Source organism: Myripristis murdjan, chromosome 3, assembly GCF_902150065.1.
Source record: "Myripristis murdjan chromosome 3, fMyrMur1.1, whole genome shotgun sequence".
NCBI lineage: Eukaryota > Metazoa > Chordata > Actinopteri > Holocentriformes > Holocentridae > Myripristis > Myripristis murdjan.
Window position 1 is genome coordinate 46,444,649 of NC_043982.1, and position 26,693 is coordinate 46,471,341.

Below are 26,693 nucleotides of genomic sequence, written 5' to 3' on the forward strand. Positions count from 1 at the left end.
TTGCACTAAAAGTAAAAGCTGTTTTACATGGGAATTACATTGGACCCTGCTTAGCTTTTTTAGGTAAGGGTAAATCCAAAATAGTGATCTTATTGTCAAAGCAGAGGGATGTGGCACCGCGCCACCCTGTGGAATGTTTACAAATGTCCACACAGACCACTGCCAAATTAAATTATCATGATTTCAGGATAATTCAAACTCAGATATCCCACCAATAGAATATACATGGGATATCTATGTTTGAATGATTCTGATCGAAATATGAACCCATTCCTTCTTAGCATCCAGTACAGTCTGATACCACCCTGTTAGTCTCATGTGGAATGTTTAGGTCTTAATGGGTTAAAAATAAATAAATATAAAAATGAGCCAGTCTCTTGAGCGGCTCTTTGAAAGGAATGGATCCTCAAGATCCGGCTCCCTTCAAAGAGCCATAAATCCCATCTCTAATCTTCATATAAATGCATGTTTGTTTTGCAACTTTGGACTCCATCACTTCCTGATGCAACAACACACCAGAGATTCAAACAACATCCGGTTCATGAAAGCTTTTACATTCGCTGTTCTAAACGCCCAGAGTCTGGCAAGGAACCGATGCCTTTTACATTTTCGATTAGTGAGGAATATTTATAGATATGGAAGAAGAACTGGGTAGTTAACATGAGCAGCACCAGACACCATGACTGGAAAAAAGACATCACCGTACTGGACACACTGTTTGACTGACAGGTGATCAGGCTGGGTTTCATTACACTGCCAAACAGTGCCAATCTCCTTTGATCTGACATCAGATGAGACGGGACAGTCAATATGGAGGCTGTGTGTACTGAGGCTGTGTGTACTGAGGCTGTGTACTGAGGCTGTGTGTGTACTGAGGCTGTGTGTACTCAGGCTGTGTGTACTGAGGCTGTGTACTGAGGCTGTGTGTACTGAGGCTGTGTACTGAGGCTGTGTGTGTACTGAGGCTGTGTGTACTCAGGCTGTGTGTACTGAGGCTGTGTACTGAGGCTGTGTGTACTGAGGCTGTGTACTGAGGCTGTGTGTGTACTGAGGCTGTGTGTACTCAGGCTGTGTGTGTACTGAGGCTGTGTGTGTACTGAGGCTGTGTACTGAGGCTGTGTGTGTACTGAGGCTGTGTGTGTACTGAGGCTGTGTGTGTACTGAGGCTGTGTGTGTACTGAGGCTGTGTGTACTCAGGCTGTGTGTACTGAGGCTGTGTACTGAGGCTGTGTACTGAGGCTGTGTACTGAGGCTGTGTGTACTGAGGCTGTGTGTGTACTGAGGCTGTGTACTGAGGCTGTGTGTGTACTGAGGCTGTGTGTGTACTGAGGCTGTGTACTGAGGCTGTGTGTATACTGAGGCTGTGTACTGAGGCTGTGTGTGTACTGAGGCTGTGTGTGTACTGAGGCTGTGTACTGAGGCTGTGTGTGTACTGAGGCTGTGTACTGAGGCTGTGTACTGAGGCTGTGTGTGTACTGAGGCTGTGTGTGTACTGAGGCTGTGTGTACTGAGGCTGTGTACTGAGGCTGTGTGTACTGAGGCTGTGTGTGTACTGAGGCTGTGTACTGAGGCTGTGTGTACTGAGGCTGTGTGTACTGAGGCTGTGTACTGAGGCTGTGTGTACTGAGGCTGTGTACTGAGGCTGTGTACTGAGGCTGTGTACTGAGGCTGTGTGTGTACTGAAGCTGTGTACTGAGGCTGTGTGTACTGAGGCTGTGTGTGTACTGAGGCTGTGTATGTACTGAGGCTGTGTGTGTACTGAGGCTGTGTGTGTACTGAGGCTGTGTGTGTACTGAAGCTGTGTACTGAGGCTGTGTGTACTGAGGCTGTGTGTGTACTGAGGCTGTGTGTGTACTGAGGCTGTGTACTGAGGCTGTGTGTGTACTGAGGCTGTGTACTGAGGCTGTGTGTGTACTGAGGCTGTGTGTGTACTGAGGCTGTGTACTGAGGCTGTGTGTGTACTGAGGCTGTGTACTGAGGCTGTGTGTGTACTGAGGCTGTGTACTGAGGCTGTGTACTGAGGCTGTGTGTGTACTGAGGCTGTGTGTGTACTGAGGCTGTGTGTGTACTGAGGCTGTGTCCTGAGGCTGTGTACTGAGGCTGTGTACTGAGGCTGTGTACTGAGGCTGTGTGTGTACTGAGGCTGTGTACTGAGGCTGTGTGTGTACTGAGGCTGTGTACTGAGGCTGTGTACTGAGGCTGTGTGTGTACTGAGGCTGTGTATGTACTGAGGCTGTGTGTGTACTGAGGCTGCGTACTGAGGCTGTGTGTGTACTGAGGCTGTGTGTACTGAGGCTGTGTACTGAGGCTGTGTGTACTGAGGCTGTGTACTGAGGCTGTGTGTGTACTGAGGCTGTGTACTGAGGCTGTGTGTGTACTGAGGCTGTGTGTGTACTGAGGCTGTGTACTGAGGCTGTGTGTGTACTGAGGCTGTGTGTACTGAGGCTGTGTACTGAGGCTGTGTGTACTGAGGCTGTGTACTGAGGCTGTGTATGTACTGAGGCTGTGTGTGTACTGAGGCTGTGTACTGAGGCTGTGTGTGTACTGAGGCTGTGTGTACTGAGGCTGTGTACTGAGGCTGTGTGTACTGAGGCTGTGTACTGAGGCTGTGTGTGTACTGAGGCTGTGTGTGTACTGAGGCTGTGTGTGTACTGAGGCTGTGTGTACTGAGGCTGTGTGTGTACTGAGGCTGTGTACTGAGGCTGTGTGTGTACTGAGGCTGTGTGTGTACTGAGGCTGTGTACTGAGGCTGTGTGTGTACTGAGGCTTTGTACTGAGGCTGTGTGTGTACTGAGGCTGTGTGTGTACTGAGGCTGTGTGTGTACTGAGGCTGTGTGTGTACTGAGGCTGTGTACTGAGGCTGTGTACTGAGGCTGTGTGTGTACTGAGGCTGTGTGTACTGAGGCTGTGTACTGAGGCTGTGTACTGAGGCTGTGTACTGAGGCTGTGTGTGTACTGAGGCTGTGTACTGAGGCTGTGTGTGTACTGAGGCTGTGTACTGAGGCTGTGTACTGAGGCTGTGTGTGTACTGAGGCTGTGTATGTACTGAGGCTGTGTGTGTACTGAGGCTGCGTACTGAGGCTGTGTGTGTACTGAGGCTGTGTGTACTGAGGCTGTGTACTGAGGCTGTGTGTACTGAGGCTGTGTACTGAGGCTGTGTGTGTACTGAGGCTGTGTACTGAGGCTGTGTGTGTACTGAGGCTGTGTGTGTACTGAGGCTGTGTACTGAGGCTGTGTGTGTACTGAGGCTGTGTGTACTGAGGCTGTGTACTGAGGCTGTGTGTACTGAGGCTGTGTACTGAGGCTGTGTATGTACTGAGGCTGTGTGTGTACTGAGGCTGTGTACTGAGGCTGTGTGTGTACTGAGGCTGTGTGTACTGAGGCTGTGTACTGAGGCTGTGTGTACTGAGGCTGTGTACTGAGGCTGTGTGTGTACTGAGGCTGTGTGTGTACTGAGGCTGTGTGTGTACTGAGGCTGTGTGTACTGAGGCTGTGTGTGTACTGAGGCTGTGTACTGAGGCTGTGTGTGTACTGAGGCTGTGTGTGTACTGAGGCTGTGTACTGAGGCTGTGTGTGTACTGAGGCTTTGTACTGAGGCTGTGTGTGTACTGAGGCTGTGTGTGTACTGAGGCTGTGTGTGTACTGAGGCTGTGTGTGTACTGAGGCTGTGTGTGTACTGAGGCTGTGTGTGTACTGAGGCTGTGTACTGAGGCTGTGTACTGAGGCTGTGTGTGTACTGAGGCTGTGTGTACTGAGGCTGTGTACTGAGGCTGTGTGTGTACTGGACAGTTTTTTTAGAGCAGACATCAGAGACAGACACACACAGCAGATCCATCAGTTTCACGTTATCAATTTTTTATTTATTGATTATTCCGAACACCTCAGTTGGAGGCGATGGTCTGGTCCATCCAGGCACGCAGCTCGGTGACGCGGGCGTACACGCCGGGCATGCTGGGAGTGCAGGTTCCGCTGCCCCAGGACACGATGCCCACCAGAGTCCAGGCGCCGGCCTTCTGGCAGACCAGGGGGCCGCCAGAGTCGCCCTGAGACAGAGGAGAGGTCAGAGGTCACAGCGGGACGGGACTTTACAGAATTGCCAATAATCGGTGTTATTGATACGAGCGAAGCGGCTGAGAGAACGCTAAGCCTTCACCCACCATGCAGGAGGAAGCTCCGGAGGCTCCGGCGCAGATCATCAGGTCGCTGATCTTGTTGCCCCAGTAACGACGGCACTGCTCGTTAGTGAGCAGGGGGAGGGCAGCCTGCTGCAGGAGGGCGGGGGTGTCGGGAGCTGCACACACACACACACACACACACACACACACACACACACACACACACACACACACACACACACACACACATTGAAACATCAGCACAACACATAACCAGTGACATCAATGTGCCATTTAAAACACATCTACCAGCTAATAACATTTAGTGATCAAAGAGACAGATATGCTGCGTGCAACACAGAAGAAAACAAAAAATAATTATAATGTGTAATGATGCATTCAGGAGTCCAGTTACTGTGGGATAAACCATGTCCTCTCAGTGATTTCACTGACAGTGTCTCTGTGTTTCCAGCTGGCCCCTGTAGTGCAGAGCACCGTTCATTTTGTGCTCAGAATATTTATTTCTGCTGGACTGCGATCGTGAAGATTGGATTGGATTGGAAGTGACAATAAGATTTGATTTGTTTTCTGTCTTTTCCTCAACCCCTTCCAACTTTTCTGTTTTATTTTTTGGAGATTTTCCTGATTTTTAATGTTGCAATTAATCCTAAATAATGAGCCGTCATGCCTTAAAATGTGTCTCATGGTTCATTTCTTGTGATTGATTTTGATTGTCAGATTTCTTGTTAAACTGCCAGCTGCAGCAGGTTGTCAGGCGGTGTGTGTGTGTGTGTGTGTGTGTGTGTGTGTGTCTCACCGTTGTGGCGGGTCAGGCCCCAGCCGGTGGTCACACACTTCATGCCTCCAGGGAAGTTGTCTCCGCTCTCGGCGACGCACACGGGGGAGACCCTGAGGCCCAGCTGGGCGGGGCTGGCCAGCCTGATGAGCAGGATGTCGTTGTTGATGGTGAAGCCGTTGTAGCGGGGGTGCTTGAACACCTGCAGCACACAGGAAGCTCTTTAGCTCCATCACAAAACTAAAACCAAAGTGATAACATAAATAAAAGGAGAATCCGACAGATCCACATTAGAGCTCCATGTGTAGACGTGAATATTAATAAAATATCTAAAAGAGAGAAGAATAGAATGCTTCTCATGAAATGTGCATAAAGAGCCATGCAGCAGCTTGTTATTATTCTATTATACACAGTATTTTGGAAAAGCCTGGCAGAAGTTGGTCTTGAGGTCATAACTACAAACTTATATGACATATGACATATTACATGTTTATTGCTCATTTACAGGAGGAAAAGTAAATGAAGGCAGGAGGGAAATAGACTGGAGGACACAGGAAGTCAGACAGGAAGTCAGACAGACAGACGGGTTACCTTGCCGACCCTCATGACCTGGATGTCCTCGGCGTTGGAGGAGCGGTCGTGCTCGCCCAGGATCACACGGTGGGACGTCCTGCACGGGGATGGGTGTTTGAAAACATGACATATCCGAGAAAAAAAAATTACCTGACCGTTTTAAAAGTGTCAGACTGACTGATGATGTCTCTTACTGTCTCTGTGTCTGGGTTTATGTTTTATACTTATATATTTATACTTATATATACTTATATATTTATTTTGAGCTGCAGTTAAAAGAAAAAAACAGAATTAAAGAGAAAAACAAAAAAGGAGTTGCAAAAGGACTTGAAACCTGGTCTGTGTGTGTGTGTGTGTGTGTGTGTGTGTGTGTGTGTGTGTGTTTACTTGACGTTGCAGTGAGCAGCCGTCACAACCCAGTTCTCATTGATCAGAGAGCCGCCACAGAAGTGGAAACCAGTGTAATCCTGTCAGAGAAACACAAGCGACCGTTAGGTTTAGAGCAGGATACCAGAATGAAATAATAATAATAATAATAATAATAATAATAATAATAATAATAATAACAGTGACAATGATAATAATGAATACTGCGGCAGAGGGAACCAGGCCTTTATTTGACAGAGGCTTTTATTAGAGAGAGGCCTTTATTTCTAATTCCCTCTGTTTGCAAAGTATATTTGCTCATATTTTAGTTCTTATTTTCTGATCTGCTTCAGTTTGTGTTGTTTTTTGGCCAAAGTGTGTGTTCTGTGAGTCTGAGCTCAGGGCGGAGCGTCTGCCCTGAGCTCGCTCTGCAGGAACCAGGTGGGAAACTGAGAGGTGACGGACTCGTCTGCTTTTCTCAGAGCAACAAACTCTTCAGCCATTAATCTCTAATGCAGACACACAGACACAAACCTCTACACACTTCAATCTGAACATCTGCAGGTTCACAAGTTTCAGTCCGCATTCAGAGCTTTTACACATTTACAAATTATTACACAACTCAACACACACATTATCAAATAATTCTGCTACAATAATATCCTCATAGTTTTTGGCTATGTGTCAGCTGGTGTGTGTGTGTGTGTGTGTGTGTGTGTGTGTGTGTGTGTGTGTGTGTGTGTGTGTGTGTGTGTGCATACCTGCAGGGACACCTGCCAAGGCCAGGAGTGAGGCACGGCCTCCTCACCGTTCACGATGCGGGAGTAGCCAGTGATGACTGGAGGGATGGCTGGGCTGCCGCAGCCTGACACACACACACACACACACACACACACACACACATGCAGAGAGAGAGAGAGAGAGTTAGTTAGTGCATAAAAACAGCATCAGAACATAAAAGGTTACACAGCAAAAAAAAAAAAAAAAAATGCAAGAATGAAACAAACAAAGTGAGTTTGGGTGTCTGACCGTGAGCGGCGCCGATGAAGGCGAGGCAGGACAGGATCCAGAGGAAGGCCATGTTTCAACTACTGCCTCTCTGCCTGCCAGCTGCTTTTATACAGCGCAGAGGGCCGACCGGGACGGGCTGGGACGGGACAGTCTGGGACGGGACGGGGCGGGTCAGGACAGGTGAGGTCACTCTGGCTTATCTGCTGGGAGTTTGGACAGCTTGTCTGTCGGGGAACGTTTTCCACGTGTGGCCGCAGAGATATCAGCTGGAACATGTCAGTGATGAGAAATATTATGTGGATGTGGAGTTTATGAATTTATATTTTGAACCTCAAGAGTTCAGTGTGCAGAACACAACAGTAGTGCATTATGAACCCTCTGACACCTGAACAGTTTCACTGGACTCTTTCAAAAACATGCAGGATAAATGCAATGAAAATTAGAAAACAAAAACAAAAACAAATTAAATGAAATAAAATTAAATAGATAGATAGATAGATAGATAGATAGATAGATAGATAGATAGATAGATAGATAGATAGATAGATAGATCCCAAACTGGGAAATTCTATCTATCTAAAAAATAAATACATAAATAAATAAATAAAAAATAAATAAATAAATGTAAAGGAATACTTGCTAGAAAAATATTACAAAAAAAATACAACACAGAAACTGGCAAAAAATGAGCTGAACATACATTATGTAAAAAAAGAAGAAGAAGAAGAAGAAGAAGAAGAAGAAGAAGAAAGAAAGAAAGAAGAAAGAAAGAAAGAAAGAAAGAAAGAAAGAAAAAGAAAAATATGCAAAATATACAATTAGCAAAATGAGAAAATTAACCAAAAAAAAAGGAATATTTGCTGGAGAAAGATTACCAAATAATTACAGTAAATTGGCAAAACATTTACTGAAAATATGTAATAATAATAATAACACTAATAATAATAATAATAACAACAATAATAATAATAATAATAATAATAATAAATATATAAATCAATAACAATAAAATTAAATTAAAATGAAACAATTACAAAAATAAAACACAGCCAAACAAATACCAGAAGATTAGGAAAACACATTTATATATATTAAGATAGTAACTGCAGAGCTGAGATCATCAGTTTATTATCCAGACAGACACACACACACGTCAGTGTACTTTCCACCAGCTGGCAGTGATAGTGTGCGTCGGGGTGCGTGTCGGTGTGTGTTGGTGTGTGTATCGGTGTGTGTGTATGTGTGTTGGTGTGTGTGTCATGGTGGCTGGCTGCTGATAAGCCTCAAGGTCCTCTGGCTGAGACATGTGCTGGTTTCCCAGCAGCACAGAGCTGAACACCAATGCAGCAGAAGAGTCATGGGGCATGAAGCCTTCAGACAGGATGAAAATGTGCAGAGCTGTGGGTTAGCACCAGGCAGAGTGCCGAGGGCCCCGCCTTCCTCAGTATGGGGTCCCTGCAGTGGAGTGGGTTTATCTCTTTTTTTTTATACCCTAAAAAGATTTGGATTCAGTGCAAAGTTTACATGGATTCAGGTGCTCTAATCCTCTCCTTTAGCAATTTCATACAAATAATAATCTATCTTCCTTTTTACATTATGTCGTGGGACCAGACAAGGCTGCCCTCTATCTCCCCTCCTGTTTGCATTAACATGCAAAACACTGACAGTGGAGCTACATGATGACATTTCTATTAAAATCATACAGAGGAATTCTGAACAAAAAGTCTCCCTCTATGCAGATGATACGCTCTTGAACCTGAACCATTCAGCAGCCGGCCACAAACATTTATTTTACTGGACACATTTGGGAAAATCTCAGGCTATAAAATAGAAAAACAAAAAAGTTAACTGTATTAACTCAGATGATGGTTAATTCATTGTCCTTCAAAATTAGTAACCATCCCAGCTGAGCCCAGTGACCTGGGGACTGCAGATACAGGGCCGAGTGAACAATCACTGCTTAGATAGATAGATAGATAGATAGATAGATAGATAGATAGATAGATAGATAGATAGATAGAAATACTTTATTGATCCCAACCAGGGAAATTCTGGATGGGATCAATAAACTGCTTTCCATCCATAAAAACATCTTTACAAGCAGCCAGTTTTTGTCAACCAGTCAAGCTGCTAGGATTTCTTCTACATTATAGCTGTGTGTGTGGTGAAAGTGCAGGCAGATCTCCAGTCTGGTTAAAAGTTGGACACTAGACTTAGATTTAGGGTGAATGGTTGAGCTTGTATTGTCAGCCTCTTGTGGACAAATGTGGTATTGCAAGCAAACATTTTCCAGTTTGAATATATGAAAATGGAAAAACAACAACAACAAAAAAAAATGCTACAAAAAGGTGTCAGTTCTCAGTGAGTCACTAAAAATCAATTACCTTTTTTTTTTTTTTTTTTTTTGCAGTGGCACTTTCATAAAATTTCAGAACATTTGTTTGAATGGTGTGTCTATGGCAGTAATACAATATATAACATAATATATAATACCAAAGAAAGACACTAGGGGCGCCACACATTGCACACTTGGTCAATGTGAGGAGATGCTCACAATAACCAAAGAATCTGTGGTGTGAGTTATTTATTTTAGTAGTTTTTTACTGAAGGAATAATCCTTGACGAATGGATGTTAATTTTTACATCTTTTTGCTTTACTGAACAGAGATTCTGTGGACTGTTGATAATGTGATTTTGTAAGGAGCCCCTGAAGGGTTTTTTTTTTTTTTTTTTTTTTTTTTTTGCATGACCTAACAATAACTTTTGCGTTTCCTTGCAATAAGCACAAATGCCCCCCTCCCTGCTGGCCTGAACTCACATTACCCCAAGCCCAACTGTGCTTAAACCGTGGCTCTGGTACGTATGTCATCATGTTGAAATACAACACACGCATGACCCTACGTCATTATAAATCAGCTTTTGTTTTTACATGGTAACAGCAGCACAAATGACAACGACACAGACAACATGGTTGATTATTGATTGCACGAGGCGGCGATTCACAGTTAATCGCGCTGCATGCATAAAATGATTTTTGCGGAGGCAGGAGGAAACGTGGGCAGGCCGGTTGCATGATTTAAATCATATCAATGTTTGCACACTGTGCGTGATCGTGCAAGGGCTCGTGCATGAACATCTGAACCTTGCTGAAGCACACCCCCTCCAACCGTGCCAGAGAGGAGGAAGTGCACTGTACTGAAGCACGGAACAGAGCGCACACACTAGTCAAATAATCTGGTGGTATTTTACTGCCAAACGTGCTTAGGTACGGTACGAATGGGTTAATGTGAGTAGGCCCTAAGAGTGTAGTTTATATAGGGCTACTCAACCAACGGCCTGTGCGTCATTTTTATGCAGCCCGCCCCTGTCATATAATAAAAACACTAAAGCCCTGGGAGACAGTGTGTCAGGAAGCGGTGTGTCGGGTGTCAGGACACACTGTGTCGGGAGGTGGGAGGCGTTGCGTCTGGAAGCTGTGTGTGCACCTCCAGCCTCCCGCCTCCCAACACACAGGCCTATGTCTCTCGCCACCTGACATCTGCGCAAAAGCCCATGCATGATCGCATTCTTTTGGTTAATGATATGCAAAACTGAAGTTTTGCATGACTTTCACAGTAAGGATTAAAACAATATACTGTGAAATGTAATCACAGCAATTTACTGTAATTTCACATCTGTGATATTACAATGCATTGTTGTAAAAGCACAACTGTGTACTGTAACTTCACAGCTTCAATGACAAAGCAATTACTGTGATATTACAGTACATTACTGGGGAATTACAACCTTTTGCTGTACATCATTACAACAAGGCCCTGTACTTTTACAGTGTGTACTGTGAAAGTAATGCACAAGTTGACAGTAATTTACTGTGAATTTACTATGTAAACTGTGGAAATCATGCAAAAAATGGTCAGTAATTTACTGTGAAAGTAATGCAGATGAAGGTTCCATTTACTGTGAATTTACAATCATTGTACAATTAACACACCAACACACAACTCTGAGTTAAAGTCAATGTTAGCCCAATGGCATATTTATTTACAAATAAAGGGTTATTCAACATAAATGCCAAGAAATTCAAGAATTCAAGAAATTCAACTTCCTAGTCCTAGTCAAACTTTTCAAAGCATCTTAAAATGCAGAGAAACTGTGCAGAAACTTGTCATTCAACTACCCAGCTGTGTCCCAATAACAGTAAGAGGATGGGAGTGAGGCCCATAGACATAATATACGTAGACGCCTCATGACGTGCTGGAACGTGAGCAGCGTTGCCGCCATATTGGATGGGTCTCTTCACTCTAGGCACCAGAGTCAACCAGAGTCAATGGAGAGCTAGCAAAAATGCCGGTATTTTGTGCAGCTTATGATTGCAATAAGCGGCACAGGATTTAAACCAGATCGCGTGGGATTACCTTTCAGAAGTAAGACTGAACAATAATTTTGGTTATTTTACCATTTATAATATTATATCATCGTTACTTACATGTAACGTTATTACAGCAGGAACTGGTACTCTCTCTCTCTCTCTTTGACTCTTGCTGTTTTTTTTTTTTTTTCTTTTTCTTTTGAAAGGTTTCCCAGTGATACAGGCTGAAGGCAGTGGGAAGTTGCTATAAGACGGGAGGGTTTTGTTGGGACCGAGTCGTCAAAGCTCTGTAGTGAGCAGGACGGGTCAGACTGTCAGTGATGTCCTCTGTGTGTGTGAGTGAGAGAGAGAGAGAGAAATAAATTCAAATGAACAATCAAACTCGTTTCTTTTTTAAATTATAAAATTAATTCATTTATACATTTATCTATATGCCACACCATATGTTTTTGTTATAATATAAAGTCTTTCAGCATGAAAGTACGTATTTTTAATGTGTGACAGCATCCTGTATCATAACTGAAACTCTGCTGTTTGTAACAAACCAAACCGTGGGAAAATCGGGTAAAAATTCGGGGAGTTATGGATTATTAAAGTTGGGGATACAGTAGAAATAAATGCACTGGGAGCGCATTAGAGACCCATCCAAGATGGCGGCCACGCTGCTACGTCAGCTCCAATAGGCAGTGGCAGCCTATGAGGCGTCTACGTATATTATGTCTATGGTGAGGCCTACATGGCAAGGTGAGAGAGGAAGGGAGAGAGCGATGAAGGGATGTGGTGAAGGGGTCAGGCGCTCCTCTCACTCTCAAACATTCAATAATCCACACGCAACAGCGTTGTACAAAAATCTTGTAGTGCAAAGTTGTCTTCAAAAAAAGTACAAAAAGAACTACTCAAAACTGAGCTGACAACTGCTGCAGCAAAAAAAAAAAAAAATGTGATGCTCACTCAAAGTCAATTGACTCAGTGCACAAGACGAGTGACGCACATCCGGTTTCGCCAGATAGCGGCTCTTCAGTTTCCGGTCTGTGTAATGGCTAAGCCTAACGCTTACATATTCTCCCGGTGCCTCACGGATTTGCCCAGACTAACGATAAACGATGTCCACCGAAACGTTGCTGCCACTTCCCCTGCCCCCAAAAGCAAACGAGAAAAGGGTTTTAAGTTATACATCTCCAACGTTACGGTGTGATTCGCCTGGTGCTAACCATCTACGTTAGTTAGCTAAAGCTAGCTAACGACCGTTAGCTAACGTCCTCTAAATTACATACCTTCGATGTTGTGCAAATAGCTGGAGATGTATAACTTAAAACCCTTTTCTCCTTTGCTTTTGGGGGCAGGGGAAGTGGCAGCAACGTTTCGGTGGACATAGTTTATCCGTGAGGCACCGGGAGAATATGTAAGCGTTAGGCTTAGCCATTACACAGACCGGAAACTGAAGAGCCGCTATCTGGCGAAACCGGATGTGCGTCACTCGTCTTGTGCACAGAGCGAATTAGTTTCCTCAAAAGGTGCTCATATGAGGGGTCATTGTTGTCGCTTCCTGGTCTTTGAGCCTCTTTCAGGATTGATGCCCAAGAAGAACCTGTTAATAAGCAAAGATAGTTTTAGTTTTAAATAGACTTATGTATTGCATCAAGTCGAGTCATCATCCTTCATAATCTTATCATATGCACACTCAACAGTTCAGTAAAAGCATAATGGAGCCTACAGTATTTAGGTATTCAAATTTAAATAAGAAGATCGGCTGTGGTAAAGAGCAAACGCTAACGTTAGCTATCTAGCGTTAGCTAGCCTATATCAGACCACACGGGCAAATGCTACAGCTAGCTAACGTTAGCTAGTTAGCTAATAGAGCTAATATCATTTAAAATCCCATGGGTGTTCTGCAAACAGACGTTGTGCAGCTCACCTTCTCCATCAGTGTTGCCAACTTGGCGACTTTCTCGCTAAATCTGGCGACTTTCCAACTCCCCATGGCGACTTTTTTTGTCAAAAGCGACTAGCGACAAATCTAGCGACTTTTCCTGGTGTTACTGGAGACTTCTGGTATTTTGGAGACTGACATGAAAGCACGAATCGTTCCTCTGCAGTTCCTGTTCTCAGCGAGCAGCGGGTGCTGCCGTGAGCCCCTCCCCCGCCCCAAAGTCCTCACAGGCGGTCACAGCCTCCAGCTGCAGGCGGCTGCAGTCAGGAGAGGAGCAGAGAGGAGACGCACCACTCGGCGGCCAGGCAGCAGATGAATCGCGCATGCGCAAAGCCGCCGTTGGTCCCGCCCTTCCCGTAAATTTGTAGTTCTAAAACATATTTAGGATGTTTTTTACTCACTTTTTGTCTCTCCTACGATGTTATTCCTCTCCTACAGCGTCCATTACAATCACGGGCAAATTGCCAATTATGCAAATTAGGCGATGACGTCATTTGGCGACTTCTAGCGACTTTTAGGACAACCAATAGCTACTTTCCTTACTGAGGAGTTGGCAACACTGTTCTCCATTCAGCCCAGAGGAGAAGAGGGAAATGGCCTCTTCAGGTTCAGTGTGAGTTTGGTTATGTCATGTGACTTACCAGGGAATATCTGAATACAAAATTTCACTGTAATAATACTGTTGAATGCTGTGAAATCACTGCATTTTTTTACTGTGTTGCTGTGATATTACAGACCTTGTTGTGATATAACAGGGGTGTTTTGCAGGATTTTACTGTAAAATAACAGTTAAATGCTGTAAAATCCAAGGATACTGTAGTTTTTACAGGTATTCATTGGAATATTACAGGGGAACTTAATTACAACAAGTTACTGTAAAATAATACTGTTAATTATTGTGAAATGCTGGTAATTTATTACAGTGTGTAGTTTGATCTTAAATCTGTGTGGATGTTTGGTTGCACCACGCAGGCGTAGTGTTCATCTTATCTACACTGGTGTAAAGTCCACACTAACTGAAATATTGTCGCAGAAAATGACGTTTTCACTTTCTGTGACCGTGACAACAAGACAATCTGAACGGCAAAAACTGACAGCTAGAAAACGGCTAAGAAAAGCTAACGTTTATCACCGAAAAGCAACAAAAAAGGTGAGTTAACTCGGGCAAGACATTATGATAAGGTGTTAACTAACAGTAAGTGGAAAATAACGACATCGACATCGAGTGGTCAACCCCAGCGAAGGGTAACATAACGGTACACTGTTTGAGATGAAATTGTAACGTAACACCGCATAGTGATAGCACACACTAGCAAAAACTGTTAGAAATAAGTAGTTATTCAATAGAAAGTTATCTAATGCTATGTATTTGCTTGCCAACACTATGACGTCAGTGCCTAACGTTAATCTTTCAAGTTAAGTGCTAGTCCTATAACATAGTGTAATAAATTACTATGACTTGACATTAGTTTGTGTACTATTTCAGGGATATGGCCATGTTTGATCGTAGACCAAGAAAAAAACTTCACACATGAAGAAATAATTATCCTTCTCACAAAATACAAACAAAACAAAGAATCACTGGAATCCAAATTTAATAACTTTGTCACCAATTTAAAAAAATATATATGGGAAGACATCACAGGTGCCATCAACGCAAAAGGAGTGGATCACAGGGATGTGAAGGAAGTGAGGAAGAAGTGGAGCGACCTCAAAATGCAGGCAGTTGAGGACTTTCCAAGAAATGTGCCAACAGGAGGTGGACCAAAGCCAGACATGGGGCCACACTCTTCGCTAGTTTTGGACATTGTTGGAGAGGACTCCCCCTCAGTAATTGGGATTTCATTTGGGATTGAGAGTGGCACAGCAGAAGAAGCTCCAGCGCCTGTCCCAAAAGCATCTCTCCCACCAGCAGCACCAGCCCTTCCACCAACAGCAGCCCCACCCCTCCTTCATGCTCCTGAACAACCTCTGCCCCCACCTGCAGAGGCATGTCTGCCACCATCCCTCCAACCTCCAGAGCCCACCTTCACTGGACTGGATGTAGACAGTCAGCCTACACAGTCCCCTGAGGATCAGTCCAGCAGCTACCCACCACCAGCCAAGCGTGCTGCTCCGAGCACAGAAGAGGATAACATCCACACATTGAGAAGTCGCCTGTTTACTGCTGAAATTGAGAAGGTCCAACAAGAAACCCACAAGATCAAAGCAGAAACAGAAAAAATTGAGCTTGAAAAAATCAAATTAAATCTGGAAATATTTAAACTACAGGAAGATCTAAAAGCACAGGGATACACCATCACACTTACCAGCACACAATAACCCTCCTCTGTCAGTATCATTATTTTTAGACAGTAAGAAAATACTTAGAAAAAAACATTAAGAACATTCATTTATTCAGTTTCATATTTAAAACATTTTGTTGTATTTACAGTAGGCCTCTTAATGCAGTAGCTTGTTCACAAAATGATTAATTTACTGTATTTATTATAAATTGTTATATCAATTATATTCATTGTTATTTTAATTAAATTTTAAAGTTATTAAGTGTTATTTATTTGTGCAGTTTTATATTTCAAATATTGTATTGTTTTATTTACAGTAGGCCTACTAAATAAACATTTTTTTATGCTATTATGTGAGGTTTTTGATTTGCAGCTCATCCAAAGTAGGATGTAGTTAGGTAGGCCCGGACAGTGGCTGCCTCTGTTGGTAGGGGGTCCTCGTGGTACAAGGGAATATCTCTGTCATCCCCATCATCTGCATTTCCTTCCTCCAACAGTGGTACTTTCCACATCATTGCCATGTTGTGAAGGACAACGCAGGCACCGGCTACAGCTGCAGCTCTGTCAGGCTCCATTAAGATGCCTATATAACAACAGAATATATATATATATATATATATATATATATATACACACACACACCACAAACACACGCACAATGTATACATACCGTATTCATCCGAATATAAGACGATATTTTTTCCACTGAAAATACCCTAAAAAACGCCCTCGTCTAATATTGGGGGTCTAAGCAAATACTCATGTATTGGACTTGCATTTGTAAACCAGTAGGTGGGCTTGCCTGATGCCATGATTACTGGCGAATGGCCGCATGGCGCAGTCAATAATCGACCATGTTGTCTGTGTCCGTTGTGCTGCTGCAGCCGCATATGAACAAAGGTTGTTTTATAATGAAAGGTATATATGGCAGTATGTGTGCGCCACTCACCTGTCAGATCCGGCAGACCGGCACCGGGTGTGTGCAGTACCGGCCGGTGGCTTTTTTATTCAAGCAAGATTTTGTCCATATAACAAGTATTTTTCCAAGAAAGGGTCTTGAAAAAGAGGGGTCGTCTTTTATGCGGGTCAATACGGTATACACACACACACACACACACACACACATATATATATATATATATATATATACACAGCTAAAAGTTATAGTATGTTATTTTTCAACTTTACTTAAAGCATTTGTCTACTTTTAACACTGATTCGTAAAATATTCAGCAAAATTAATGTAGGAAATGATGTTTGAATGAAACCTCTTTGCAAACTGGCCCATCGGTTCTTCAGGACACCTATGCACCGCTCCACCACATTCCTCGTCTTTGTGTGAGCTGAACTGTAGCGCTGCTCACTGACACTTGCTGGGCTTAGGTATGTGGTCATTAGCCATTTTCTCAGGGGATCTCCCGAGTCTCCCAGCAACCTCCCGGGGTATCTTCCTGCCTCATAGTCTCTCCAAAGGCTAGACTGTTTGAGGATGAAGATGTCGTGCTTTGTCCCCTGGCCATTTGATAACAGCATTTGTGATGACGAGGTCAGCATCGCATACAATTTGGGTGTTAATTGAATGGTATCCCTTCCTGTTCACAAAGTCGTTCTCGTTGCTTTTGGGTCCCTTAATCCTGACGTGCGTGCCATCTACACAGCCCAGTAGGTCGGGGAACCCGGCGATCTGATGGAGCTTCTGACGCGTCACATTCTGTTGCTGAGTCGGAAACTTAACGTATTCGTTGAAGCGCTGACACAACGAGAGTGCGACCGATCATATGGCTCGACATACAGTGGATTTGTGAACTTGAATGGAGTCACCCACCAAGTTTTGAAACGAGCCCGTGGCAAAATAACGTAGAGCCAGACACACCTGTAGGGAGGGACTGAGGGCACCGTTTCTGTCTGTGTGGTGTTGCAGGTCAGCTGCCAGCAGGTCGGTAATGCGCTGTATCTCCGCTCGTGGAAAACGAAAGCGTGAGTACAAACCTATATCATCATATTTGTCCAATGGATTTAATCGCTCACGGAGAACGCGTTGCCACCGCAAAACAGCTGTAGGCCTATAATGCTCCTCCTCCAAGTTGTCCCACCTCTCGAAGCGATGCACCATGCCAACCGTGCCAACCGTTACTTTACGGAGGACTTTACACCTACTAAGGGCTAGGTGTAATATTTAAGTTATAACTTATGCCTACATTGTAACTATTTTAGCTGGTGCAACCCTTAAAGCAGACATGAAACACTAGAAGCAGTTAACATATTTCACAAGTTGGGTTCCCACTCTAAAAATTAATTACAGTTTCAACACTGTCAGTGAACCTGGATTAAAATAAAAAGCAATCTAAATTACATTTTTCAAACCAGTGTGGCGCCATCTTGTGGCGCATAGAGTATGACGTCACGAGGTTGGTTGGCTTGAAACTCCTTTATTAGCTTGCATTGGATTAACTTGTGACAGCACTGACTCAATGGAGAATAAGGAACCTCAAACTAAAAAACGATGCAAGAGGGGTCACTTTTGCATCGCCCCTGGATGCAGCAACGAATTTTATAGAGTTAAAAATCAAGGAAAGACTGTCCACTTTCATGCTTTGCCTCTTAAGAGGCAAGTGGTTCTTCATCGTTGGCTAGCAGCACTGAAACGAGAGAATCCTCCAGTTAGCCGTGAAGCTAGGGTTTGCAGTGAGCATTTTGTTGAGGAGGACTATGTGGAGGAGAGGTTTTTTGAGTCCGGCAACCTGGTGGTTCGACGGTCCAACAAACTCAAGTCCGAGGCTGCTCCCTCTGTGTTCGACTTTTCCTCTTATGAGGTCGGGTGTACAGACCGTCCGACCCAGTCAGCTAAAAAAACAGTAGCTGTGCACCGTAATGAAAGGGCGCAGCGGTGCGCCCATGTGGCCGAGCAGAGAGAGGTACGACCTGCAAGGTTGAGATGACCAGAAAATAAAATCAGCACTATCTTTGAGAATATACACGTCTTTATATCATCAGGGCTGTGGTACTCTTTTCTAGTCAAAGCTCAGCCATCTAGTCGTTAATAAACGAGCAACAAAATATGTGCTCATCACATCAGTATCAGTTCATCACGATATGTCCGCTCCTCTACAACCATAAACAAGTTCAACAGCTCAGCGTTCTTACCTTGGCAGCACAGAGACTCTAATATTCACCAACATCTCTGTAGAAATCAAACATTTTCTTCACCTTACAGTCTCCGTCCAGTTTCATTTGGGCTTCTCCCCTCAAGAAGTGATAATCCACTCATAGCAGTAACTTGTATTGGAGCTCCGTTCAGATAATGTGGTTAAATTAAAAAAAAAAAAAAAAAAAAAATCACAGCTATTTAGCAACAGAACCCTCTTACACCGGCGATGTCGGCGCCGACAGGATTCGGCATGCCGACTTCACATAACGATTTCTCCGTGATTGCTTATGATATTCAGAAACTTTAAAAAAACAGCTGTAACCGGAGAAACTAGAGCTTTCCGGGCCTATAAGGTCCTTTACGGTAACTCCGTAGGACTACTGGCTCACACTCAGAAGAGTCCCCGGTGTGTCACATGGTTGTAATCTGAGCTTCTCAGTACCGTAACTCCTGAACCAATGGTGCGATCGAAAAAAAAATCGCTCACTTCACTGCCCCGACCAGCAGGGAGCAGGACAACACACAAAGACCCAGCGGGGGCCAGTCACTTTGCTCTATACTACAGGAGCAAATACCCATCAGCTTGAATAAGGTGCACTACACCTCACATATCTTTCATTACTGTTTACAGTTTGCTGTCAATAACACAAGCTGTGCATGATTCATACAAACTATAGTGATACCTGTTAAAGTCTGGCAGTGATGTTGCACAAAGAAAAATAAAACTCAGCATCTTAAGTGCAAAAGGTTTTCACAATATCCACAACACCTTCATTTGTAAAAACTTTTATTATGGCTTAAGTCAATGAGGAAGGAAAGCAGTCAGGGCTTGTCCTGGGAACCTTCCTGTGAAAAGAAAACATTGTATTAATATGAGTCCATACATATTGTCAAAGGTGGCATTACGTTATAGTATGTAAGAAAAGTAAGTCAGTGAATTTGCCCCCTCCCCTGTTCTAATGCATGCTAGTTGTTTTTATTTGGTTTTTGTTTCACAAATTGGTGTATTGTATACAGCAGGGGTGTCAAACTGGTGCCATGGAGGGCCAAGAGGCTGCAGGTTTTCATTCCAACCAACAACTCCACCAGGTGATTTCACTGATCACCCTACCTCGAAACAGACCAATCAGTGAAATCACCTGGTGCAGTTGTTGGTTGGAATGAAAACCTGCAGCCTCTTGGCCCTCCATGGCACCAGTTTGACACCCCTGGTATACAGCCTCTGACACTAGAGAGGGGGGATGGACAGAAAATATTTCTTTGTATTGCAGACATTTACAGACATGTTCTCTATTTTCATAGGCCAGGCAAACATGCATGCATCTGTTAGACAACAGCAGCAGCAACAGCAGCAGTATGACACAGATCGACATCAATGTTGATGAGCAGCAGGAAACCATAGAAAGAGTCAGTGTGAGCACCCAGACAGATCAGTGTCAGCAGGCAGTATCAGGGAGTATTAACCAGTTCAGCAATAAAGGTACTATGACAGATGACATACTATTCACTCAACTCCTTACCCATGATCACTCTTATGTGAAACCAGCTGAGGAATTCAGACCCTCATCACCACAATCTCTTGAATGGTTGAGTGCTGAAGAATGGGAGGGGTCTGAGGGGGGCAGCTCTATGGAGGAGGGGTTGAAAGAGGAATATGATGATGAGTTTGATATGAGTGACTTTGAAAGCAGCAGTGATGAGAATGAGAGTGCGAGTGATGTGGTAGACGAGGAACTAAACCTTTCTCAGGACAGAAAGAGCATCGTGTCCATCCAAGAACTGTTAAAGCTCTTCTGTGTGTGCCACTGGGGGGGGGGGTGGCAAATGTCTAGTCCAGTCACCAACCCTGAGAAAAAGTGGATTTGGACTACAGATTAAGACTGAATGCATTGATGGCCACGACTACACCTGGAACTCACAGCCTTTGATCAGAGGAGTGATGGAGTGCAATGTCTCTATCCCTGCTGCTAGTTTTACTACTGGCAATGAGTACAGTCCATTTCTGGAGATTTGTGACACCATTGGTCTAGAAACGCTGTCTAAGAGAGAATGGTTTAACATTCAGAAGGCATATGTCATCCCTGAGGTAAACGAGGTCTGGACATTACACAATGAGGCTGTGCTGGCTGCAGTGTGTGATGAACCGCTGGTTGTATGTGGTGATTGCAGATATGACAGCCCTGGCCACAATGCTACTTTTGGAACTTACTCTCTTCTGGACACAAAGTCAGATTTGGTGGTAGCGCAGGAGACTGTCAAAGTCACAGAAGTAAAGAACAGCTACTGGCTGGAGGTAGAAGGTATGGAGAGATGTCTGTCACAGCTTGCACAGTACGGTGTGCTGACATCTGTGATTGCCACTGACTGTCATCCCTCGGTGCAAAAAGTCCTGCGAGAAAAACACACCAACATACAGCACGAATATGACTTATGGCACATTGTCAAGTCTGTAAAGAAGAGGTTACTTAAAAGCCACAATGAGGAGCTGTATGAGTGGATGAGGATGATAACAAACCATCTCTGGTATTGTGTTAGCACCTGTAAAGGAAGCGTAACCAGGCTTAAAGAGAAGTGGATCTCCATCCTTCACCACATCACCAATGTGCATCACTGGACATGTGGTGAGACAATGAATAAGTGTGAGCATCCTCCATACACCCCTGAAGAAGAGAGCATGCGGCCCTGGCTCCAGCCAAACTCTGCTGCCTTTGAACATCTGCAAAAGGTAGTCCTTGACAAGATGCTCCTAAAAAAATTAGAAAAAAACACAAAAGCCATCCACACAGGTCAACTGGAGAGTCTTCACTCTCTCTACACAAAATACACCACAAAAAGGAAGAAGTTCCTAAGAGAGAGCTTTGAGGCTCGCCTCCGTGTAGCTGCACTGGACCATAACAGCAATGTCAACAGGGAGATAGCAAAAACAAAGGAGGGCCAGAAACAACACAAACACCAGTACTCCAAAAGTGCCCAACAGTTTGTGGTCACATCAAGAAAGGTGGACAAGGACTATACCTTTAGAAAGGACATTGTGTCTGGTGTGGTCCACAGGTGCAAGTCTGTGTCCATCCGTGCAGCACTGCAACAGCTGGAGAGGGAGACATCAGTCACTCTGGCCCAGCACAAAGGTGTTCAGAAACCCGACAAGGCTGACTCCGTGGCAAGACACCTGAGTAGATTTGCACCGTCACTGCCTTAGGAAACTTTCTGAGAAAGGGAAATGTGCAGCAATGGGTCGAGTCCGGGCTTTTTTTTGCCATATTTAGGCAATTCTGAGTAACAAATAGGAGAACAGGAAGACAACAAGACAGTTGACATGATAATGTTCATTTTGTATCACGTGAGATTTAAACTCACAACCTCTGGAGCCAAAGACCATCCTCTCTCTGAAACTAATTGGCAAGTTGCAACTCAGCAGTAGCAGCATGGATATGTTGGTCATTTGTTTTAACAAAGATGTAACACATTATTAATTAGTTATGAAGTGATTTGTTAGGACAGTTTTGAGCTTTAGAGGCCTGCTGTAGGACAGTCTGAAGATGCTCTCTAGCAAGTTTGGTGTTAGCTGAGCAAAATTATTTTAGATACCAAGCTGAGTTGAGAAATCTGTTGTGTTTCAAGTCAAAATATGTTGTACTGAAAAGTTTGTAGTGAGGTTCAAAATCTTATTTTAGGTAATCAGATGAAAAAAGGGACAGGGATAAATAAGAGGTGAAATAATAAATTGAGAAAGCATTACATACTTACCATAGTAATGTCTCTGCCCTGGATTTCTGCTTTCTGCGTGTAAAAAAAATTGGACAAAAAGAATGAATTGAGATACAGCTGATCTTACACTACTCATATCACCTGTACCCATCTGCAAAGTGACATCACATCTACTCACCTGAAATTAAATATCATCATAAAAATACTCGAATCCATGGTATTCTGGTGATGGAAATCTACTCCTAATGGAGTTCACCACACAAGATGGAATTGGGATCCTGTTCCTCCTGCCTAGGTGTCCTCGGGTCCAAAGGGTGAACTGTCTGTAGGCAGTTAACCTGAAGAGACTGACAAAAAGTAGCCATGCTGTTTATATTTGTTGTTAGCTAACATGAGTCAAAATATACAGCTACACCATAAATACGGTAGCTTAACCTGCAGCCGCTTTTGTAAAACACAAATGTAGTATTATGTCACCTTAACTAAAGCTTTCAAGTTTCATACTTTGTAAACTAGCCTCAAAGACGTGTGGTTCTAATACTTAAAATACTTAAAAGTAATCCAAATACATATTTTAGATGCGTGCAATTAAAATAGTGCCCATCTCAGCCTGCAACTGCTAGCTAACAAATCGACGATATCATAAGCATGCTAACTAGCCGGACTAGTCAAAGCCAACTTTATATACTTTATGTACTAGCTTCCAAACTGATTAAGTGCTTTTATCAGCCAAACAGCGACTTGTATTAGTGACTAAGCGAAAGTAGACTTTTTAATCCATACCGACGTTTCAAACGTTAGTCTGCCTCGTTTTAGCCTGCATGCTAAGTAGCTATCGTTAGGTAAGGTTAAAATACCTGCTGTTGATGGGCCGCTCCAGAGTGTCCGCACGGACTTCACGGAGGGAGAGCATGGAAATTTCCAGTACCTCCCTCTCACAGCAGAGCATCTGGTAGGTGCGGGACAGGGTTATGCACTGAATATCCCTGACCAAGTGATCCACGTCCACCTCCCGACAGCAGATGGACTCGGTTGCGGTCGGCATTTCAGTGCAGTGACCACACAGACACCAGGTGGTGTTACCCACCCTCTCCACACCTGAAGCAACCAACGGCTGCTCCTCAGATGAAATATTTTCCATCCTTTCCCTCCTCCTCACTGGCTCGAAGGCATAAGCCATTGGGTTTCTTTGGATCCCCTCGAAATACCGCTCAGCCTCGTCTTCAGACATTTTTCACTCAGTGAAATATACGCCTGTGACTATCTCGAATCTCCAACCAACCAACCTCGTGACGTCACCAGAGGCGCGACAGCAATATGGCGGCGAGCCAGAACGAAAGCTTACATCAGTACCAAACATAAATCTATTTTATTTTAACGTGTAATCGTTTTTTTTGTCTAATTTTTTCTCAAATAAATTCCAACACACTTAAGTCTGTACAAAACTCGCCAAAACTGGGCTGTTTCATTTCCGCTTTAAAATGTTAGTAGTGCGTAAACTCCGGCCTAAGTAAGAATTTACATTCAAACTAGGCTACAGCTGGTGCAACTCACAGCTGGTTATACTTTGTTGTACGATGGATGCGCAAAGCACGGCAAAATAAACCCACGGCGCATGCCTGTGGGCCCACCGGCACGCGGGAGGCAGCGTGTCAGGAAGCGGTGTGTCGGATGGCGTGACACAGTGGTGGTAGTAGTAGTAGTAGTAGTAGTTGTAGTAGTAGTAGGCTACGTCATTTCAATGTTTACCAAGGACACTCTTTTGAAACCATTTCAGTTTTCTAAATAGTGGCACAAAATATCATCTTTCGTGTTCCCGGTCAAAATTGACCAGTATTGATTTATTTAGTAAAGACAAAAGCCCAAATCTACACAGGAAAACTTAACCATATTACAAAAGTAATGTCTGAACCTTAGACTGAATACACACATTAACAACTCTTTTCCCATGCGTTCCTTAAAACAAACAGCAGGTGGCAGCATAGTGTTATTCCACTGTTCTATCATAATTAATCTTTGCTCTTCACCTCCTTAGCTCTACAACTGTTTTCATTCTTTTCGAAGATCAACAATAACACTACTAACAACAAAAACAAAATCTTCACAATATGTCAATCATAACAACAAAAACAAAATCTTCACAATATGTCAATCACTGGTCAATCACTTACATCATGAACTTCTCATGAACATGTTGGACAGTGGCTCGTGGTTGTTGCATGTTCCTGGCAGATATATACACTGCATTTGTGGCACACCAAGCTTGTTTTTCTATCTCGTGGTGCACACAGTTGACACCTCTTCCTGTTGTGTGCTGTGTTTAGACTAGATGTTGGTGCTGATGCTTGCATGTCTCTCACCAGTGCAGCAGAGGATGGTGTTTGAGGAAGGTGTTGCCGCCTTTGCATGACGGGTCCCACCATGTCTTTTCCAAGATCTTCAAGGAACAGTCTCCTCTTGAAGTTTTTGCCCTCCTTCCAGCCTGGATTGATTTCCACCCACACCACAAAGACACTGTAGGCCAGGGTTCCCCAATTAGTTTTCCTTGGGGGCCAAATTATGTCAAGGATGCCAAGTCAAGGGCCAAATTTTCCGTTTCTTTTTTTTCTCCATTGGACCAGCAACCGTTGTTTGTTATGTGCAGATAATATTGCTTCTAGTATTATTATCAGTGATATTACTTGTATAGTAGCAGTAGCACTCTCATTAATCATAGCCTGTGCTGTGGGTCACACAAGATAAAAAAAAAAAAAAAAAACACAGTGTTAAAGCAAAGTAAGTCTGACATCAACAATTTAATTGCTTAAATACCTCTGGACAATACTCTGTTCAACATAGGAACCAGTAGGCAACAACTGCTCATCAACAGCTCGACAGCACATAGTGCAAAACAGAAAAAGGTTATTCTGATGCAAAGATAACTGTCACCTTTTCAACATAGGTCTCACTCACTCACTCACTCACTCACACACACACACACACACACACACACACTCCTGGATGTGTATTGGAGAGTCTGTTTCTGTCCTGGCTCTTGATAGCGTTCACTGAAGAAAATGAGGACTCACATATGTATGTGGAGGGGAACATGGTGAGTAGGAGCACTGCAAAAGCTCTGGTGTTGCAGTGATGCGACTGTCGCGTTTTCTTGTGCCGATGTTGATTTTGTCATGGTAGAAACGGACTGCCGGTATGACATTAGCATGCTTGCTATTTTGTGCTTACGTTGATCTGATTTGGAAGGGTAGCTGGCATTGAAGCTGGCAGCATGCACAGCGTTGAAGTGCCTCCTGAGGTTCTCTGCCTTGCTGACAGCTACAGTCTTCATGCATGTTAAGCATGTCGGCTTGGCGTTGGCCCGGTCCGGTAAAATAAAACAAAAATGTTCTGTCCAGGCTGACTTGAACTGGCGATTCTCCTGGTCCACCTTTCGCTTCTTCGCAAAGGCCATGCTGCGTTTAGTTTGCTGAATCTCGCCTACCTACTCGGGCTCATTAGTTTCGGTGGCGGGCGGCCGGCTGGCGGGAGACTGACCCCTGGTGTTAAGCATGTACGGAGCGCATCATGGCCAAGCGGGCGCATATGTGTCAAGTGTATGGTGTGGGATGAGGTCAAAAAATCATGGAGCGCGCGCAGTCGTGGCCAAGCGGGCGCACAAGGGTCAAGTGTATGGTGTGGGATGAGGTCAAAAAATCATGGAGCATCAATCACCCACATTATTTCACTTAATGACAGATGATGAAACAGTGTCACTGGATCACTGCGGGCCAGACATAGGGCCAGATCCGGCCCGCGGGCCGCTAATTGGGGTTGGCTGCTGTAGGCCGACACATCAATGATGTTGAAAAACACCACCACGGGCCAACATGCCGTCATTATCTTGCAGGAGTATGTGCCAGTAATCTACAAAAGTGCAATAATCAATAAAAAAAAAATAATGAGTGCATACAAGTGATACTTCATGTCTTGCATAGTAACACGAAAAATTTAATAGAAGCACTGTTTATAATTCATCACATCATGAAGCATCTTTGAATGTGTAAACATATTTACACATTCAAATGAAAATAATTGACATATAAAATGTTACATACCTTATCAAGGTTATCAACGCCCCTTTGGTCATGTTGTAATCCAGGATGGCGTTGGGCTTTTTGTCCTCCCTGGTACACACAGTGTGTGAGTGAGTAAAGTCAAATCTGGAGGAAACATGCTCCCTGTCCTTGAACGTAAGTAAAGCAGGAGGCAACTCAGGCTTGTTTCTTCTTCTTGTCCCAACCATGGTCAGTTTTTCTTTTTTTTTTTTTTTCAGCAGCTCCTGTCCATAGCTGGTGAAAAAGTTAGCACAGGTAATGTTGTGTCCTTGTAGCCCTGCTGTCATTTCTAGGACCA

The 26,693-nt window shown here is 43.8% G+C and overlaps 1 protein-coding gene across 1 annotated transcript; it reads right to left on the reverse strand.

Moving 5' to 3' along the window:
* Positions 1-3,881: 3,881 nt before the first annotated feature.
* Positions 3,882-6,931, reverse strand: LOC115356949 (chymotrypsin A-like). Its single transcript, XM_030048270.1, has 7 exons — positions 6,880-6,931; positions 6,612-6,715; positions 5,872-5,951; positions 5,503-5,581; positions 4,933-5,113; positions 4,158-4,291; positions 3,882-4,043 (listed from the first exon to the last, which is right to left on the reverse strand). Exons 1-7 carry the CDS (start codon positions 6,929-6,931, stop codon positions 3,882-3,884), a joined length of 792 nt encoding a protein of 263 aa, XP_029904130.1.
* Positions 6,932-26,693: the final 19,762 nt, after the last annotated feature.

What these genes read in the sequence shown, in the direction of transcription:
- LOC115356949 (XM_030048270.1), bottom strand. Translation starts at nt 6,931, where the DNA reads ATGGCCTTCCTCTGGATCCTGTCCTGCCTCGCCTTCATCGGCGCCGCT. An exon ending in CTTCATCGGCGCCGCTCACG is followed by an intron (nt 6,716 to 6,879) that starts GTCAGACACCCA and finishes TGTGTGTGTCAG; the next exon opens with GCTGCGGCAGCCCAGCCATC. An exon ending in GCTGCTCACTGCAACGTCAA is followed by an intron (nt 5,582 to 5,871) that starts GTAAACACACAC and finishes ATCCCCGTGCAG; the next exon opens with GACGTCCCACCGTGTGATCC.